This window comes from Coregonus clupeaformis, chromosome 13, assembly GCF_020615455.1.
Source record: "Coregonus clupeaformis isolate EN_2021a chromosome 13, ASM2061545v1, whole genome shotgun sequence".
Taxonomy (NCBI): Eukaryota; Metazoa; Chordata; class Actinopteri; order Salmoniformes; family Salmonidae; genus Coregonus; species Coregonus clupeaformis.
Genome location: NC_059204.1, coordinates 48985737 through 49004429, shown reverse-complemented (window position 1 = coordinate 49004429; position 18693 = coordinate 48985737). Strand labels below are relative to the sequence as shown.

General features: G+C 41.5%; 1 protein-coding gene across 1 annotated transcript; it reads left to right on the top strand.

Moving 5' to 3' along the window:
- Positions 1-313: 313 nt before the first annotated feature.
- On the top strand, positions 314-17884 carry tp53 (tumor protein p53). Its single transcript, XM_041894479.2, has 11 exons — positions 314-459; positions 957-1094; positions 1373-1418; positions 1656-1853; positions 13035-13221; positions 13448-13560; positions 16288-16397; positions 16665-16810; positions 17017-17117; positions 17239-17342; positions 17502-17884. The coding sequence occupies exons 2-11, from the start codon at positions 1012-1014 to the stop codon at positions 17593-17595; spliced, it is 1182 nt and encodes a 393-aa protein (XP_041750413.1). The 5' UTR covers positions 314-459; positions 957-1011; the 3' UTR covers positions 17596-17884.
- The last annotated feature ends 809 nt before the right edge of the window (positions 17885-18693 follow it).

Here is an 18693-nt window from a genome sequence, read left to right as displayed (position 1 = left end):
TAGACACCAGCCTGTGTTACAGTATTCCTTGGGCGCAAAGCCCCCAATACTAGCGAGACACTTCTCCAATGTATCTGGAATGCCAGCCTTGGGAGACTATATCTGGAACGCACCCAACAACACTTGATCATACAACATGAAAATATTCCTTTGACATTTTATTTGTAGTTTACTATCATTGACATCGCTAAAGTTCTATTATATATATATATATATATATTTCGAGCCCCTCGGTGCAGTTTTGATTTTAATGAATTTACTTTTCGTTGGTTGGATTTGATTGGCTGACCCATTTGACTCCGCCCATATTTCAGGTCAAATTTAGGGGATTCCCCAACGCGTGGACGAAAAGTATAGAAATATTGTGCTGGCAAAATAGATACTTAACACCCCCGGCAGAAATACATGTGAATTTTTAACTGTGCAATCAGGAGTTTCGGGGTAATAAGATCGGAGAAGGTAAGTTAGTCCACCAGATAGACTCAAATGATCAGAGCTAGTTAGCTGCTAGCGAACATTACTTGGTTTGTCGCTTATGGGGTTTGTTATACATCATTCAGGTAGCCAATGACAGTGTACTGCTTTCATCTATGAGACTGACTTGAATGGGAGTTATCTAGCAAGGGAGATTGTATGTCTGCATTGTTTTATACCTAGTTAACGTTAGATTGTATTGAAATGATGTACGTTTGTTAGCTATTGCATGGTCATCGTGGCAATAACACGGAAGTGAGCATGTTAGGTATGGAAAGACAACAAACGTCCCTGAAACGTCGTTTGGAACCACACTTAGCATTTTGAGCCCTCCCATTCTTCTTACTACGAGCTAATCATTTTGATATGTCTTGGCAATTTGTATTGTATCCTGTTTAACGTTACATAGTAAATACTGTAACGCTTATTTCATCTCATTCTTATCATATTGCATGTTTCTCATCTCTTGTCTCTCCTTTCAGCTCCGGTTGGCTTTGCTTCCCTCTGTGCTGCTTTGAGGTGCTAGAGAAAGCCATCATGGCTGATCTTGTGGAGAACGTGTCTCTTCCCCTCAGCCAGGAGTCTTTCGAGGACCTGTGGAAAATGAATTTGAACCTGATGTAAGAAACTGTGCAGTATGACAATGGAATTAATCAGATACTGAAATGTTATGTTTCCTCCTCCTAGTGTTTCTGCCTCTTAAGTTTTGTCTCCATCCTCAGGGTTATGACCATCTGTGATGTGTAGACATAAGCTAGGCAGCGGTTGCTATCACCATCAGCTCCAAAGTTTTGACATTCTCAACGTTTGTAATATGGCATGATCAATGCCTGCATTTGGTTGTTTTCTAAGTTTAAACTCTCTCTCTCTCTCTCTCTCTCTCTCTCATATATATCAGGGAAGTTCAACCACCTGTAACCGAGGCTTGGGTGGAATATGATAATGTACGTTTCACTGCAGCAAGTAATTTTTCCTCATGTGCATGTTATTTCTGTGTAATATTTAGTGAGTTATTTTTATGTTGTCAAATGTTTAATGTTGTCTCAAGTTACAATTGGGTTGTTGCCGGAAACAAATGTTGGTCTCCCCATTGCAGTGCACTATTTACCTAACCTTTGTAGGAAACGCTTGCTCTGATACCATTCGTTGTATTAAGAAAAACATATTTCTCTTACATGCAGTTCATGATGGAGGCCCCTCTCCAGGGGGAGTTTGATCAGAGTCTGTTTGAGGTGTCTGCACCCCAGCCCTCCATCTCTACCCTGGACACTGGCTCTCCACCTACCTCCACCGTACCAACCACCTCTGACTACCCCGGGGCCCTGGGGTTCCAGCTACGTTTCCTCCAGTCCAGCACAGCCAAGTCCGTCACTTGCACAGTGAGTCTAAGGGATTTGACACACTCATGCACAAGCAAACACACACCTATGTAATTGGGGACTTTTCCGATTTCCCAGTTTTTTGTTTTTTTCAGGTAAAACAAAAAAACAAAAAATGGTATATGCCATTTAGCAGACGCTTTTATCCAAAGCGACTTACAGTCATGCGTGCATACATTTTTGTGTATGGGTGGTCCCGTGGATCGAACCCACTACCTTGGCGTTACAAGCGCCGTGCTCTACCAGCTGAGCTACAGAGGACCACTCACAATCACACTTTTTCATAGAAAACAACATTGGTCCACAACAATGCTTAAACCACATCAGGAGACCACTTTTGATGTCTGGGAAAAAGATTCTGTACTGCATGTATGTGGCAAAACAAACGCCCACCTGATTGATAGGCAATTCATCATGATGTCATTCTGCCAAGTAGGCCTACTTTGCAGTCAATATTTAATTGGAAAGTTTTTTTGGGAAAGCCTTTAGTTTCGGCATTCTAACTGGTTACACAACACAAACAAGCGCATTCCCTAGCCATTACTTCTTCAGAAAGTTACAGGAAATGAGAATCACTGATGCATTATTTTCATGAGTTATGAGAAACTAGTGCAGTTTAACTACTTTTCTAGTTCAATACATCTAACAAACTTTCTGCTAAGTTCAATAAAATTTTTATATTGTTTAATTCCGTTTTAATATCAGATTCCGTGATTCCGTCCGCGTTTTCCGCATCGCAGATTTTATAGGGCCCTATGTATCCCACCCATGATGGCTGCTCAATTAAACTCTTATTCATCATTTAAAGTAGCCTATGTGTAAATAAAGTTTTTAATCTAAATTGCCATAATATTTTCTATAGCATATCAATCACATTAACTATAGTTTTAATGAAATATGATTTTATTTAATGTATGATTTCTTAACTCTTAGTGGTGGGCAATTCCACAGTAACAGAATGATGCTGTGACTCTGATTTTTCACAAAGTATGCCAATGAAAAACCATTGATTGCAAAGTGAAACTATGCACAATCACTACTTTTAACAAAGTCCACTGAAATTTACAAAAATCACATTTACTCGAAGAAACGGTGCAGATGTAAAGTTTGGTAACAGAATGGTGGCAAAATCTCCCTCAGTTTGTGACCACGTTTTCCAAAAACTCAGTTATGGGATAGTGCGGGATTTGAGCAATTAAGCCCTTTATCTACTTCCCCAGAGTCTGATGAACTCATGGATGCCATTTGTATATCTCTGCGTATTGTATGAAGGAAGTATGAGGTAGTTTCACGAGTCAATACTAACTAGCGTTATCGCAGACATAAAATCTGACTCTGGGGAAGTTGCCAAAATCCCAAACTATCCCTTTTAAGATTCAAAGATGTCTGCAGAAAGAATAGTGTGGGCTATGATATAACACCTTGAGTTTGAAAAAATCAATTTTGGTTATTGAATTACAGTAAGTGAACTGGATTAATAACTGGTAACAAAATGATGGTAACAGAATAACATTATGGGTCCATGATCTGTACTATACAGAAATGCATAATTATGAATGTCGTTCTCTTCATGGTGATGTATCCTGAATATGTACACAAAGGTAGAAAAATGTAATATCCACCTTTGCATGTTTGGGTATTATTCTACTACACACTGGATATTATTCTAATGAGCTCCGCCCCCAAACAAGACCAAATTTGGTTGGACCAGACCAAATCTGTACCAATCGTAGACGTCTATGTTTCACAAGGTTGGACATCAGAGTACAGCAGAGTAGAGTATAGCACAGCAAAGTAGAGTTCAGTACAGAGTATAGTTCAGTAAAGTACTCTAGTGTGCTCTACTGTACTAAACTGTACTGTATTGTACTGACCTATAATCTACTTTTCTTTACTGTGCTGTCCAAACGTCTATGATTGGTTCAGATTTGGACTGATAAAAATGTTAACTTATTTTCAACGTCCATGGACGTCAGTGCTCAGTGGGTGAGGTGAGAGGGCTGGTTACAGTAAATGGAAAGAGAGGGGGCTCATGGGTAGGTGTCAGTATGAGCTGGGAGAGGTGACATTAACTGGAGATGGAGCGAGGGAGGGGTTGTCCAGAATGCTTTTGGACCATTTGACCACCACATGACAGAAAGAGAAAGAAAACTGTTATGAGTTGAACATAACAGTCTGACAGTGGAAGGCAGGACAGTAGCAGGTGACCCAACTGTGGTTTGTGACTACTATGAATTCCCAATTTTTCGGAGGGGTCATTCGTTACCCATTTGGTAACAGAATGACGCATTTTCTATTCACTTAATAAATCATAAACCAAATTATCAGTAGAAACAATAAATAATTGGTAGGTCTACCTTTGTATGTGTTACTTCTGTGAACTTCCATTATCCTCCCTCATGAGGGAGAGATTTGAAAATATCTTGAATATATGTGGGTTTTTGGTAACAGAATGACAAGACACTAGGCAATATTTCTTAAACTTACAGAAGGCAAATCATTTATATTAGTTGGTACGGGTCTTTACTTCAACATTGTGTTCTGATGTATTTCTAAAACTCATTTTCCATCTGTTTGACCAGAAATCTTTTTTTAATTGTCCTAGATTCTATTAATATGTTCGCAGACGAGTATATAGTCAAACGCATCCAATTAAGCATCCTTTGAATGGACAATTACCTGGGCCACTGCAGAAAGTTAAATAAGATCCCGTCCAGTCCTCCTTTGTCTGTGCGGTGTAGCAGAAGGTTGCAAAGAGAGAGGGAACCTTGCCACACAAGAACATGGCAGGGGAGGATCAACCTATTCTGTTGTCATTGCAAAATCAATTGCTAGATTTCACCCGAATCTTTGAACAACTTGGCCCATCAACATGTTAGACAAGTCTCATGGTGGCCCTTCTATAGCTTGTCGATTTTTAAGACAACTGATTCACAAAGCATTGTCCTAAGACATGACGGGACATGTCGTTGGTTTGTTTGTGATTTCAACAAATCTCTTCCAGTAAGGATGGTGTTAACTAACATGGCATCTCCCCGCCCTGCGTCCTCTGCTTAGTTCGACTGCCGGTCAGTCGAACTTTCTCTTTTTACGCTCTTATTCTTAATAATCATCACCTTGATAGCGCCTGTTTATCACCTATGTTTCATTCATGTTTTTGGGGATGTGATTGTGGTTTTCACACTTGTTAATGTAGTGGTATACACTGTCATGACGTGCCCTCATGGGTTGAGGATCAAACATGCCGGCTAGGCAAAGGTTTGAACACCCCCTTTCCTGGGGACCAGTTTTATGACCGGTCGTAAATACCGTGCAGACTTTCTCTTCCTTGCCATGAAGTATTGGGAGAAAGGACCCCTTTGTTAACAAAGGAAGTCTTCCTGCCAAGACTCCAACATCCAAAAGTGTATTATGAAACAATATTCCTATTTAAAAGAATGTGGGAAATGGTTGGTGGGGACTTAATTTCGACCAGACCAGGAAGCCCACGGCTTAAAATGGTTGACACTCTACAAGACCAGCAGACGTGAAGCGTGAGCTAAATGTTACAAAATGGTTTAAAACTACGACTGTGTGTTTGTATTGTGTTATTATTTAGTTAGTTAGTAAATAAATAATTAAGCCAATTTTGTGTATTGCTGATTCATCAATAAGGGTAGGGTTCTTGCAGGTTCAAGGATTATGCAACGTTCAGAATGAGACTGATAAGAGGTAATTATTTGATAAGCGACTTATCTATATATATATATATATATATATATATATATATATATATATATATATATATATATATATATATATACACATACAGTGGGGAGAACAAGTATTTGATACACTGCCGATTTTGCAGGTTTTCCTACTTACAAAGCATGTAGAGGTCTGTAATTTTTTATCATAGGTACACTTCAACTGTGAGAGACGGATTCTAAAACAAAAATCCAGAAAATCACATTGTATGATTTTTAAGTAATTAATTTGCATTTTATTGCATGACATAAGTATTTGATACATCAGAAAAGCAGAACTTAATATTTGGTACAGAAACCTTTGTTTGCAATTACAGAGATCATACGTTTCCTGTAGGTCTTGACCAGGTTTGCACACACTGCAGCAGGGATTTTGGCCTTCTCCAGATCCTTCAGGTTTCGTGGCTGTTGCTGGGCAATATGGACTTTCAGCTCCCTCCAAAGATTTTCTATTGGGTTCAGGTCTGGAGACTGGCTAGGCCACTCCAGGACCTTGAGATGCTTCTTACGGAGCCACTCCTTAGTTGCCCTGGCTGTGTGTTTCGGGTCGTTGTCATGCTGGAAGACCCAGCCACGACCCATCTTCAATGCTCTTACTGAGGGAAGGAGGTTGTTGGCCAAGATCTCGCGATACATGGCCCCATCCATCCTCCCCTCAATACGGTGCAGTCGTCCTGTCCCCTTTGCAGAAAAGCATCCCCAAAGAATGATGTTTCCACCTCCATGCTTCACGGTTAGGATGGTGTTCTTGGGGTTTTACTCATCCTGCTTCTTCCTCCAAACACGGCGAGTGGAGTTTAGACCAAAAAGCTCTATTTTTGTCTCATCAGACCACATGACCTTCTCCCATTCCTCCTCTGGATCATCCAGATGGTCATTGGCAAACTTCAGACGGGCCTGGACATGCGCTGGCTTGAGCAGGGGGACCTTGCGTGCGCTGCAGTATTTTAATCCATGACGGCATAGTGTGTTACTAATGGTTTTCTTTGAGACTGTGGTCCCAGCTCTCTTCAGGTCATTGACCAGGTCCTGCCGTGTAGTTCTGGGCTGATCCCTCACCTTCCTCATGATCATTGATGCCCCACGAGGTGAGATCTTGCATGGAGCCCCAGACCGAGGGTGATTGACCGTCATCTTGAACTTCTTCCATTTTCTAATAATTGCGCCAACAGTTGTTGCCTTCTCACCAACCTGCATGCCTATTGGCCTGTAGCCCATCCCAGCCTTGTGCAGGTCTACAATTTTATCCCTGATGTCCTTACACAGCTCTCTGGTCTTGGCCATTGTGGAGAGGTTGGAGTCTGTTTGAGTGTGTGGACAGGTGTCTTTTATACAGGTAACGAGGTCAAACAGGTGCAGTTAATAAAGGTAATGAGTGGAGAACAGGAAAAACTAACAGGTCTCTGAGAGCCGGAATTCTTACTGGTTGGTAGGTGATCAAATACTTATGTCATGCAATAAAATGCAAATTAATTACTTAAATCATACAATGTGATTTTCTGGATTTTTGTTTTAGATTCCGTCTCTCACAGTTGAAGTGTACCTATGATAAAAATTACAGACCTCTACATGCTTTGTAAGTAGGAAAACCTGCAAAATCGGCAGTGTATCAAATACTTGTTCTCCCCACTGTACGTACGTACATACATACAGTGGGGAAAAAAAGTATTTAGTCAGCCACCAATTGTGCAAGTTCTCCCACTTAAAAAGATGAGAGATGCCTGTAATTTTCATCATAGGTACACGTCAACTATGACAGACAAATTGAGAAAAAAAAATCCAGAAAATCACATTGTAGGATTTTTAATGAATTTATTTGCAAATTATGGTGGAAAATAAGTATTTGGTCACCTACAAACAAGCAAGATTTCTGGCTCTCATAGACCTGTAACTTCTTCTTTAAGAGGCTCCTCTGTCCTCCCCTCGTTACCTGTATTAATGGCACCTGTTTGAACTTGTTATCAGTATAAAATACACCTGTCCACAACCTCAAACAGTCACACTCCAAACTCCACTATGGCCAAGACCAAAGAGCTGTCAAAGGACACCAGAAACAAAATTGTAGACCTGCACCAGGCTGGGAAGACTGAATCTGCAATAGGTAAGCAGCTTGGTTTGAAGAAATCAACTGTGGGAGCAATTATTAGGAAATGGAAGACATACAACACCACTGATAATCTCCCTCGATCTGGGGCTCCACGCAAGATCTCACCCCGTGGGGTCAAAATGATCACAAGAACGGTGAGCAAAAATCCCAGAACCACACGGGGGGACCTAGTGAATGACCTGCAGAGAGCTGGGACCAAAGTAACAAAGCCTACCATCAGTAACACACTACGCCGCCAGGGACTCAAATCCTGCTGTGTCCCCCTGCTTAAGCCAGTACATGCCCAGGCCCGTCTGAAGTTTGCTAGAGTGCATTTGGATGATCCAGAAGAGGATTGGGAGAATGTCATATGGTCAGATGAAACCAAAATAGAACTTTTTGGTAAAAACTCAACTCGTCGTGTTTGGAGTACAAAGAATGCTGAGTTGCATCCAAAGAACACCATACATACTGTGAAGCATGGGTGTGGAAACATCATGCTTTGGGGCTGTTTTTCTGCAAAGGGACCAGGACGACTGATCCGTGTAAAGGAAAGAATGAATGGGGCCATGTATCGTGAGATTTTGAGTGAAAACCTCCTTCCATCAGCAAGGGCATTGAAGATGAAACGTGGCTGGGTCTTTCAGCATGACAATGATCCCAAACACACCGCCCCGGGCAACGAAGGAGTGGCTTCGTAAGAAGCATTTCAAGGTCCTGGAGTGGCCTAGCCAGTCTCCAGATCTCAACCCCATAGAAAATCTTTGGAGGGAGTTGAAAATCCGTGTTGCCCAGCGACAGCCCCAAAAGATCACTGCTCTAGAGGAGATCTGCATGGAGGAATGGGCCAAAATACCAGCAACAGTGTGTGAAAACCTTGTGAAGACTTACAGAAAACGTTTGACCTGTGTCATTGCCAACAAAGGGTATATAACAAAGTATTGAGAAACTTTTGTTATTGACCAAATACTTATTTTCCACCATAATTTGCAAATAAATTCATAAAAAATCCTACAATGTGATTTTCTGGAATTTCTTTTCTCATTTTGTCTGTCATAGTTGACGTGTACCTATGATGAAAATTACAGGCCTCTCTCATCTTTTTAAGTGGGAGAACTTGCACAATTGGTGGCTGACTAAATACTTTTTTCCCCCACTGTACATACATGCATGCATACAGCTCTGGAAAAAATTAAGAGACCACTGCAAATTTTTCTTAAATTAGCATCTCTACATGTATGACAGCCATTCCATTCCAGTGTCTGTTGAATTCCAACACAGGCACACCTCATTCTACTGAATTAGGTACTGATTAGGTGATCACATGAACCAAATCTTATTTAACGAGAAAGTATAAAAAACCACTGCTGTGGTCATCACTATCCTCTTGCAATAGGACCAGCTGGATCGCAAAAACTGTGCTAATAGTACCTAAAAAGTAATATTAATCAAAAAATAACTATTGACCATGTCAAAAGAGTTCAAAGGGAAAGTTTTGAGTGAGGAAAAGAAGGGTTCAATTCTGGCTTTACTGGCAGAGGGATACAGTGAGCGTCGGGTTGCTTCCATCCTTAAAATTTCAAAGACGGCGGTTCACAAGAACAAGGTCAAGCAGCAGACATTGGGGACAACAAAGCTACAGACCGGCAGAGGGCGAAAACGACTCTACTGACCGGGATGACCGCCAACTCATTCGAATGTCACTCAACAACCGTAGGATGACATCAAGTGACCTACAAAAAGAATGGCAAACGGCAGCTGGGGTGAAGTGCACGGCGAGGACGGTTCGAAACAGGCTCCTAGGGGCAGGGCTGAAGTTGTGCAAAGCTAGAAAAAAGCCCTTCATCAATGAGAAGCAAAGAAGAGCCAGGCTGAGGTTTGCAAAAGACCATAAGGATTGGACCATAGAGGACTGGAGTAAGGTCATCTTCTCTGATGAGTCCAATTTTCAGCTTTGCCCAACACCTGGTCATCTAATGGTTAGACGGGGACCTAGAGAGGCCTACAAGCCACAGTGTCTCGCATCCACTGTGAAATTTGGTGGAGGATCGGTGATGATCTGGGGGTGCTGGATGGATGGTCACAAGCCATCAAACAAAACCGATCTGCTTGAATTTTTGCGCCAGGAGTGGCATAAAGTCACCCAACATCAATGTGAAAGACTGGTGGAGAGCATGCCAAGACGCATGAAAGCTGTGATTGAAAATTAGGGTTATTCCACCAAATATTGATTTCTAAACTCTTCCTAAGTTAAAACATTACTATTGTGTTGTTTAAAAATGAACATGAACTTATTTTCTTTGCATTATTCGAGGTCTGAAAACACTGCATCTTTTTTGTTATTTTGACTAGTTGTCATTTTCTGCAAATAAATGCTCTAAATTACAATATTTTTATTTGGGAGAAATGTTGTCAGTAGTTTATAGAATAAAACAAAAATGTTATTTTTACCCAAACACATACCTATAAATGGGGCAGCAGGTAGCTTAGTGGTTAAGAGCGTTGTGCCAGTAATCGAAAGGTCGCTGGTTCTAATCCCTGAGCCGACTAGGTGAAAAATCTGTTGATGTGCCCTTGAGTAAGGCACTTAACCCTAATTGCTCATGTAAGTCGCTCTGGATAAGAGCGTCAGCTAAATGACTAAAATGTAAATGTAAATAAATAGTAAAACTAGAGAAACTGATCATTTTGCAGTGGTCTCTTACTTTTTTCTGCAGCTGTGTGTATATATATATATGTATGTGTGTGTGTGTGTGTGTGTGTGTGTGTGTGTGTGTATATGTATATATATATAGATAGATAGATTAGATTAGTTTAATTCGGGAGATGGTAACTCCTTAAACAACTTATTCCGTGGTGCCCCAAATTCCTAATGAGTTAATTGTTACATGATTAATTTAATCGAGTGACAATTAAACACAGTTAGCTGATTCAATAAATAACAGTCATACGTTAAAGTACGTCACGACAACACATGAGAGGTGTGGGCTTGATATGACAATGGAGCTAATATCTCATATTGATCTTAATGTGTCTTTTATAATAGTAACTTACCTACTGGTGTTGGAAGTAACACATACTTAGCATATAGATTATATACTGAACAAAAATCTAAACACAACAGTTTAAAAGATTTTCTTGAGTTACAAGGAAATCAGTCAATTGAAATAAGTTCATTAGGCCCTAATCTATGGATTTCACATGACTGGGAATACAGATATGCATCTGTTGGTCACAGATGCCTTCAAAAAAATAAGTAGCGTCATGGATCAGAAAACCAGTCAGTATCTGGTGTGACCACCATTCGCCTCATGCAGCGCGACACATCTCCTTCGAAAGGAAAGGGGGATACCTAGTTAGTTGTTACAACTGAATGCATTCAACTGAAATGTGTCTTCCGCATTTAATCCAACCCTTCTGAATCAGAGAGGTGTGAAGGGTTTCCTTAATCGACAGCCACGTCTTCGGCGCGAGTTGCTCAGGTTGTTGATTGTGGCCTGTGGAATGTTGTCCCACTCCTCGTCAATGGCTGTGCGAAGTTGCTGGATATTGGCGGGAACTGGAACACGCTGCCGTACACGTCAATCCAGAGCATCCCAAACATACTCAATGGGTGACATGTCTGGTGAGTATGCAGACCATGGGAGTATGCAGAACATTTTCAGCTTCCAGGAATTGTGTGCAAATCCTTGCAACATGGGGCTGTGCATCATCATGCTGAAACATGAGGAGATGGCAGCGTATGAATGGCACGACAATGGGCCTCAGTATCCCGTCACGGTATCTCTGTGCATTCAAATTGCCATCGATAAAATGCAATTGTGTTCGTTGTCCGTAGCTTCTGCCTGCCCATATCATAACCCACTGCCACCATGGGGCAATCTATTCACAACATTGACATCAGCATACCGCTTGCCCACACAACGCCATAAACATGGTCTGCGTTTGTGAGCCCGGTTGGACGTACTGACAAATTCTCAAACAACATTGGTAGAGAAATGGTAGAGAAATTAATATTCAATTCTCTGGCAACAGCTCTGGTGGATTTTCCTGCCGCCAGCATGCCAATTGCACACTTCCTCAACTTGGGACATCTGTAGCGTTGTGTGACACAACTGCACATTTTAGAGTGGCCTTCTTTTGTCCCCAGCACAAGGTGCACCTGTGTAATGATCATGCTGTTTAATCAGCTTCTTAATATGCCACACCTGCCAGGTGGATGGATTATATTGGCAAAGGAGTAATTACTAATTTGTGCACAACATTTAGAGAGAAATAAGCTTTTTGTGCATATGGAAAACGTCTGGGATCTTTTATTTCAGCTCATAAAACATGGGACCAACACTTTACATGTTCCATTTACATTTGAAATGGGCACAATAGCATAAACATCTTCCACTTGCAACAATGTTACTTGGAGCAAATGCAACAATGTCTCTGATGTTGGTATCAAACTTGTACAATGTAGCTCATTGTAGGCAGGCATTGTAAATGTGATGGGCGCTATATCATTTACTTTATAATGGTACATTTGCAATAATGTCGCTGCTATACACCTTTAATATTAATAACACCTAACATAGTATTATATTTACTACAGCACATTCACTGGAATGTTTAATAAAGCATAATAAGCATAAGTCTTTTTATAAAGGTTTAAATGGCAATGGTACATTTAGCCTGTGAGGACATGTCATGACTTGCCTCAGAGCAGGGTTGGGGGAGGGGTTTCAGTCCTGGCCATATGAACTGGGGGAGCAGCATAATCTCTGTACAGAATATTTAAACCTGGACTCATTCATAATCTGGAGAGTATATCAGGAGAGGAGTGACGTTAAAATGTGTTTATTTGGAGGACGCTGGGCTGTCACAGCAGCCTTGAGTTTCAGTACAGTTGATAAGAATCAAGAGGACTCTGCTTTATACAGAAGGTAAGAGATCCCTCTTTTGTCCAAACTTCATGTAATGGTCAAATTTCCTTCTCATGTCACTAATTAGATCTGAACTAAGCATGTGCTTTGAAATAACTACATTTTCTACTGTCCAATGCTTCAAAGGGGACTTGGAAAGGTTCAGGGCAGAGTCAAACAAGAACAATGGGGATCAGATTTACTTAATTTAATTTTGGACATGTATACATCCTAATTTTGACTCATTTTGTGAGTTAAATCAAACTATCAAAAAATAGAAGTGATAGGTTCGGATACAGTGACCAAATTAATATGGTGAAGTTTGTATTTCGTTGCCATAATATCTATCACACCGGGACTAGAACAATGCTGACAGTCTTTGTTTAATCTAAGTATGGTTTTTGATTTTAACAAACCCCTTCTCCCTCTTCTTCTCCAGTATTCTCCAGACCTGAACAAGTTGTTCTGCCAGTTGGCAAAGACTTGTCCAGTTCAGATTGTGGTGGACCACCCCCCTCCTCCGGGGGCAGTGGTACGAGCCCTGGCCGTCTATAAGAAGTTGAGCGACGTGGCTGACGTGGTGAGACGCTGTCCTCACCACCAGAGCACCAGCGAGAACAATGAAGGTAACACAGTGGGAAGGCTACTCTTACCCAAACTACAACGTGTTAGAAAGATCTAGAATGTTATACTGTGTGCTCTTAGATGCAGTATAGAGGATCCACACTATAAAAGGAGTTTGAGTTATTTTATACTCATTCATTCAAGAGGCAACAAGTGTAACGCAAATGTTTCGGCTGGTAGGCTATCCTCAGTGACACTTAATACTCATAAGTGTTTTCTGTGCCTTAGGTCCTGCCCCACGAGGTCACCTGGTCAGAGTTGAGGGGAACCAGCGAGCAGAGTATATGGAGGATGGTAACACTCTGAGACAGAGCGTGCTCGTCCCCTATGAGCCGCCTCAGGTAGGTCCCATACTCTACTGTTGTGTGTGTTAGGGCTGACCCCATTTAGTCTACTGGACGATTGTTTGGGCTATAGGCTGTTGGTCAGAGATTTCTTTAGTCGAGCAGTTGCAAATGTGATTTCTTTTTTCATGGTGCACAAGACACCCGTCTGATTTGCACCTGTCTCTGTGGACTAATCCATTGCGGAGGCCACAGGGATGGCACAGTCCATCACGCAGACAGGGGTGTCACTCATTCAATGGAGGGCCTAGTGTCTGCAGGTTTTTGGATTTTCCTTTCAATTAAGCCCTAGGCAACCAGGTGTGGGTAGTTCCTTACTAATTAGTGACCCTAATTCATGAATCAAGGGAGGAGTGAAAACCTGCAGACACTCGGCCCTCTGTGGAATGAGTTTGACACCTGTGCTCTAAGACATGTGCTACTGAAATTGTAAATGATTCTATTATTTAAGAATAATGGTGGTTCACTAATAAATATAATATTATTTTATGACAAATGCGCTTTCTACCGTGATGGATAGTGGTCGTTGTCTGCGGTTCTGGAACTTAATCTTCAGTGCGCCGTTGAATTAGTAGCCTACTGTTTCCATGAGCACCAAGCCTCACGCAACCACAAAATGTTGGATAAACCAATTTCACAAATTCGGCTGTTTTGGATCTTTGCTATGCTATAATAAAGCCTTTACAAATGTTTCGTTAGAACAGACTTTCTGGTACATTTGGTGTTTACACTTTTCCAAACGGGTAGAAAAATAATATTGTTATCTAACAGCACCTGTTTGTCACACATAATATGCACGCAGCTCTCGCTCTTATAATAATAATCATCATCATCATCATCATCATCATCATCATCATCATGAGGTAGTCACCTGGAATGCATTTCAATTAACAGGTGTTACTTCTTAAGTTAATTTGTGGAATTTCTTTCCTTAATGCGTTTGAGCCAATCAGTTGTGTTGTGACCAGGTAGGGGGGATATACAGAAGATGTCTGTCTTTGTCTTTGTGAGACGCGATGTGGGTGTACGGATGATCTCCGCACATGTAGTTCCCACCGTAAAGCATTGAGGAGGAGGTGTTATGGTGACACTGTCTGATTTTAATTAAAATTTAAGGTACACTTAACCTGCATGGCTACCACAGCATTCTGCAGCGAAACGCCATCCCGATACTCAACTAGTCTCAAGAAGGCCAGTTTTATTGCTTCTTTAATCAGCACAACAGTTTTCAGCTGTGCCAACATAATTGCAAAAGGGTTTTCTAGTGATCAATTTGCCTTTTAAAATGATAAACTTAGATTAGCAAACACAACGTGCCATTGGAACAAAGGACTGATGGTTGCTGATAATGGGCCTCTGTACGCCTATGTAGATATTCCATAAAAAATCAGCCATTTCCAGCTACAATAGCCATTTACAACATTAACAATATCTACACTGTATTTCTGATCAATTTGATGTTATTTTAATGGACAAGAAATTAGCTTTTCTTTCGAAAACAAGGACATTTCTAAGTGACCCCAAACTTTTGAACGGTAGTGTCTAATTCGGGAGATGGTAACTCGTTAAACAACTTCTTCCGTGGTGCCCCAAATTCCTAATGAGTTAATTGTTACATGATTAATTTCATAGAGTGACAATTAACACAGTTGATTCGATAAATAACAGTCGCCGTATGAATAAAATTCAGGTTACGACAGCATGATGATGCTGCCACCACCATGCTTCACTGTAGTGCCAGGTTTCCTTCAGATGTGACGCTTGGCATTCAGGCCAAAGACTTAAATCTGGGTTTCATCAGACCAGACAATCTTGTTTCTCATGGTCTGAGAGTCCTTTAGGTGCCTTTTGGCAAACTCCAAGCAGGCTGTCATGTGCCTTTTTACTTAGGAGTGGCTTCCGTCTGGCCACTTTACCATAAAAGCCTGATTGGTGGAGTGCTGCAGAGATGGTTGTCATTCTGGAAGGTTTCTCCCATCTCCACAGAGGAACTCTGGAGCTCTGTCAGAGTGACCATTGTCATTATGTGGTGTTGTGTGTAGATTGACGAGGAAAAATATTTATGTAATCCATTTTAGAATAAGGCTGTAACGTAACAAAATGTGGAAAAAGTAAAGGGGTCTGAATACACTATGTACAAAAGTATGTGGACACCCCTTCAAATTAGTGGATTCTGCTATTTCAGCCACACCCGTTGCTGACAGGTGTATAACCTTCGAGCACACAGTCTAGTAGCATAGTCAAAGTCCAGACCAAATCACAATTCAGATGTTGTGGCAGGACTTGAAACGAGCAGTTCATGCTTGCAAACCCACATGTCGCTGAGTTAAAGCAGTTCTGCATGGAAGAGTGCGCCAAAATTCCACCATAGCGACGTGAGAGACTGATTAACAACTTTTAACCAAGTGTATGGTTGGAGTCATTGCAGCTAAAGGTGGCACAATCAGTTGAGTGTAAGGGGGCAATTACTTTTTCACACAGGGGCATTGGGTGTTGCGTAACTTTGTTTATGAAATAAGTATTTAATTGTTGTTATTTGTTCACTCAGGTTCCCTTTATCTAATATTAGGTTTTGGTTGAAGATCTGATAACATTCAGTATCAAAAATATGCAAAAGTAGAGAATCAGAAAGGGGGTAAATACTTTTTCACAGCACTGTATATGTGTGTATGAGAGCGAGTGTATCCATCTGTCACAGATGTCTATCTCTATCTGGTTTCCCAGGTGGGATCAGAGTGTACCACTGTGCTATACAACTTCATGTGCAACAGCTCCTGTATGGGTGGGATGAACCGCAGACCCATCCTCACCATCATCACCCTGGAGACACAGGAGTGAGTATCATCTAATAATCCATTTTCGACTGTTGCTCCATTGACTGATTTGTGATCTCTGGCTCCCTCTACCTGCCTGTGTCTCTCCTCTGCAGGGTTTTGTCTCAGTTCCATTTAAATTCAGAGTCATTGTTGCTTTTCTAAGAATGACTATTTTAATTTCACTGAATTAAAATGGAATTGACCCCAACCCTGGTCCTGGGTTGACCCCAACCAATGTCATGTCATGGTATGACAGTGATGGGAACTTCCTCTCCCGTCCTGCAGGGGGCAGCTCCTGGGCCGGCGCTCCTTTGAGGTGCGTGTGTGTGCCTGTCCTGGTCGAGACAGGAAGACAGAGGAGATCAACCTGAAGAAGCAGCAGGAGACAACCCTGGAGACCAAGACCAAGCCTGCCCAGGGAACCAAACGCTGTAATAGATCCTGGCAATCTTAAAGCGGTGTCCATGGGGTTGGGAGGTTGGGAATAACATAAGATGGCAAAAAGAAAGATGTCAGATTCACATTGGACAATAAAGTTGAATTCCTCTATTCTGTGGCTGATAAAGGTTGACATTGACCTATGACCCTGAGTGTGAGCAGTTCCTCATCATGTGTGTCATGTTTGTGTTCTTCTCAGCTGTGAAGGAGGCCTCCCTGCCTGCCCCTCGGCCTGAAGTCAGTAAGAAGACCAAGTCCTCCTCCCCTGCTGTGAGTGACGATGAGATCTACACTCTTCAGGTAACTACTCAGAGGACAGACCAACAGCAATTTATTATCATGTCTCGTCCCCTTCAGAGATGCCTAGTCACTAGTCTGCTGTTGGCTGTTTGTGTGTAACTGGGCTCATCTGCCCCTCCAGATCCGAGGGAAGGAGAAATATGAGATGCTGAAGAAGCTCAATGACTGTCTTGAACTGAGTGAGTTGGTGCCTGCTGCCGACGCTGACAAATACCGTCAGAAACGGTGAGTTCACTTACCTCTCTGATACACACGCGCACACACACACACATCCTCTCTTCCTTCCGCTCTCGCTTTCCCTTATGCAACATTTGGCTCTCTCGTGAGTGTGTGTTTTTCCTTCTTTCCGAATCTTAATCAAATTAAACATGAAATCCCCTACAGCCTCACCAAGAGAGTTGCCAAACGGGAACTCGGAGTGGGGCCAAAGAAAGGGAAGAAACTACTGGTGAAGGAGGAGAGGAGCGACTCTGACTGAGAAGGAGAGCGAGTCGTCCCATGTCATTTCAGCAAGCCATGACACCCACCATCCGATTGTTCTGAAATTGTTTATTTAATTAGAAACAGGTAAGATTGGCATTCCTAAAACATTATTTTGTTGAAATGTCATTTTATCTTGGCGAAATTAAGCTAATTGATTGCACCCAAATTGGCCGTTTTTAATTGATAGGATTCAGATCATATTTAAGAAATATAGTACCCAACATCCGATTTGGATCAAACTTCTTCCTACCAATGAGTAAGACATGAATATCAAAAGCCACCCATGGACCCCCCACACCCCATGCCAATCCCACCCCAACATCCAGTATACAGTATCAGTTCTCTGTGTTTGACAAGTAGTATGGAGCTGTATATTGTATTATCTGAATCCTATTCAAATTGCCAGTTTGGGTGCAATCAATTAGCTTAATTTCTCAGAGATTAAATTATATTTCAACAAAATAATGTTTAAGGAACGCTAATCATATCTGTTACCAACTACAGAAACTATTTCCGAACAATCTGATATGGTGGGTGTCAATACTTTTCTTGTGCTTTTTGAGGTGGAACGACCCGAGAGAGAGGATTTACCCATCCTGCTTTGTTTCTGTTCTGCCAAATTACCTTTTCTATTAATTGAGGGAATGCAATTACGGTAAACTGTTGATGCTTGCAGCTTACTAGCCTTATGTTAGCATGCTGTTTTAGTGCAGGTTAAGCTTGTTATTCTGTCATGCTTATGGGCAACTTTGGTGCGCTCATCAGTTGGTTGGTGGCCCATGCAGGTCCTGAATCCCTGTTCTAGTGTTACTCACTCTGAGGACAATGAACTCTCTGTCCTGTTAGACTATATGTATTGCTTTTTGTAGGATTGTGATATGATCTACTTTCTTTTCTATATAGTACATGCATTCCCCTGGGTTCTCTGTACTGTACATTTAGCTAACGTCAACCTAGCATGGCCATCACGCAGTCCTTTTTGCATATGAAAGATAAGTATGTATTAGAGTACAGGGGCCTTACTGTGGTTCATAAGTGATGATGTTTAGTTAGTGAGGCCTATTGATAAGATCCTTACTTGAATAATGGGTGA

Bases quoted from the DNA above. Each gene is read 5' to 3' on its own strand.
- tp53 (XM_041894479.2), top strand. From the start codon at position 1,012: ATGGCTGATCTTGTGGAGAACGTGTCTCTTCCCCTCAGCCAGGAGTCT. The intron at 1,419-1,655 runs GTACGTTTCACT...TCTTACATGCAG, and splicing joins CTTGGGTGGAATATGATAAT to TTCATGATGGAGGCCCCTCT. The intron at 13,561-16,287 runs GTAGGTCCCATA...CTGGTTTCCCAG, and splicing joins TCCCCTATGAGCCGCCTCAG to GTGGGATCAGAGTGTACCAC.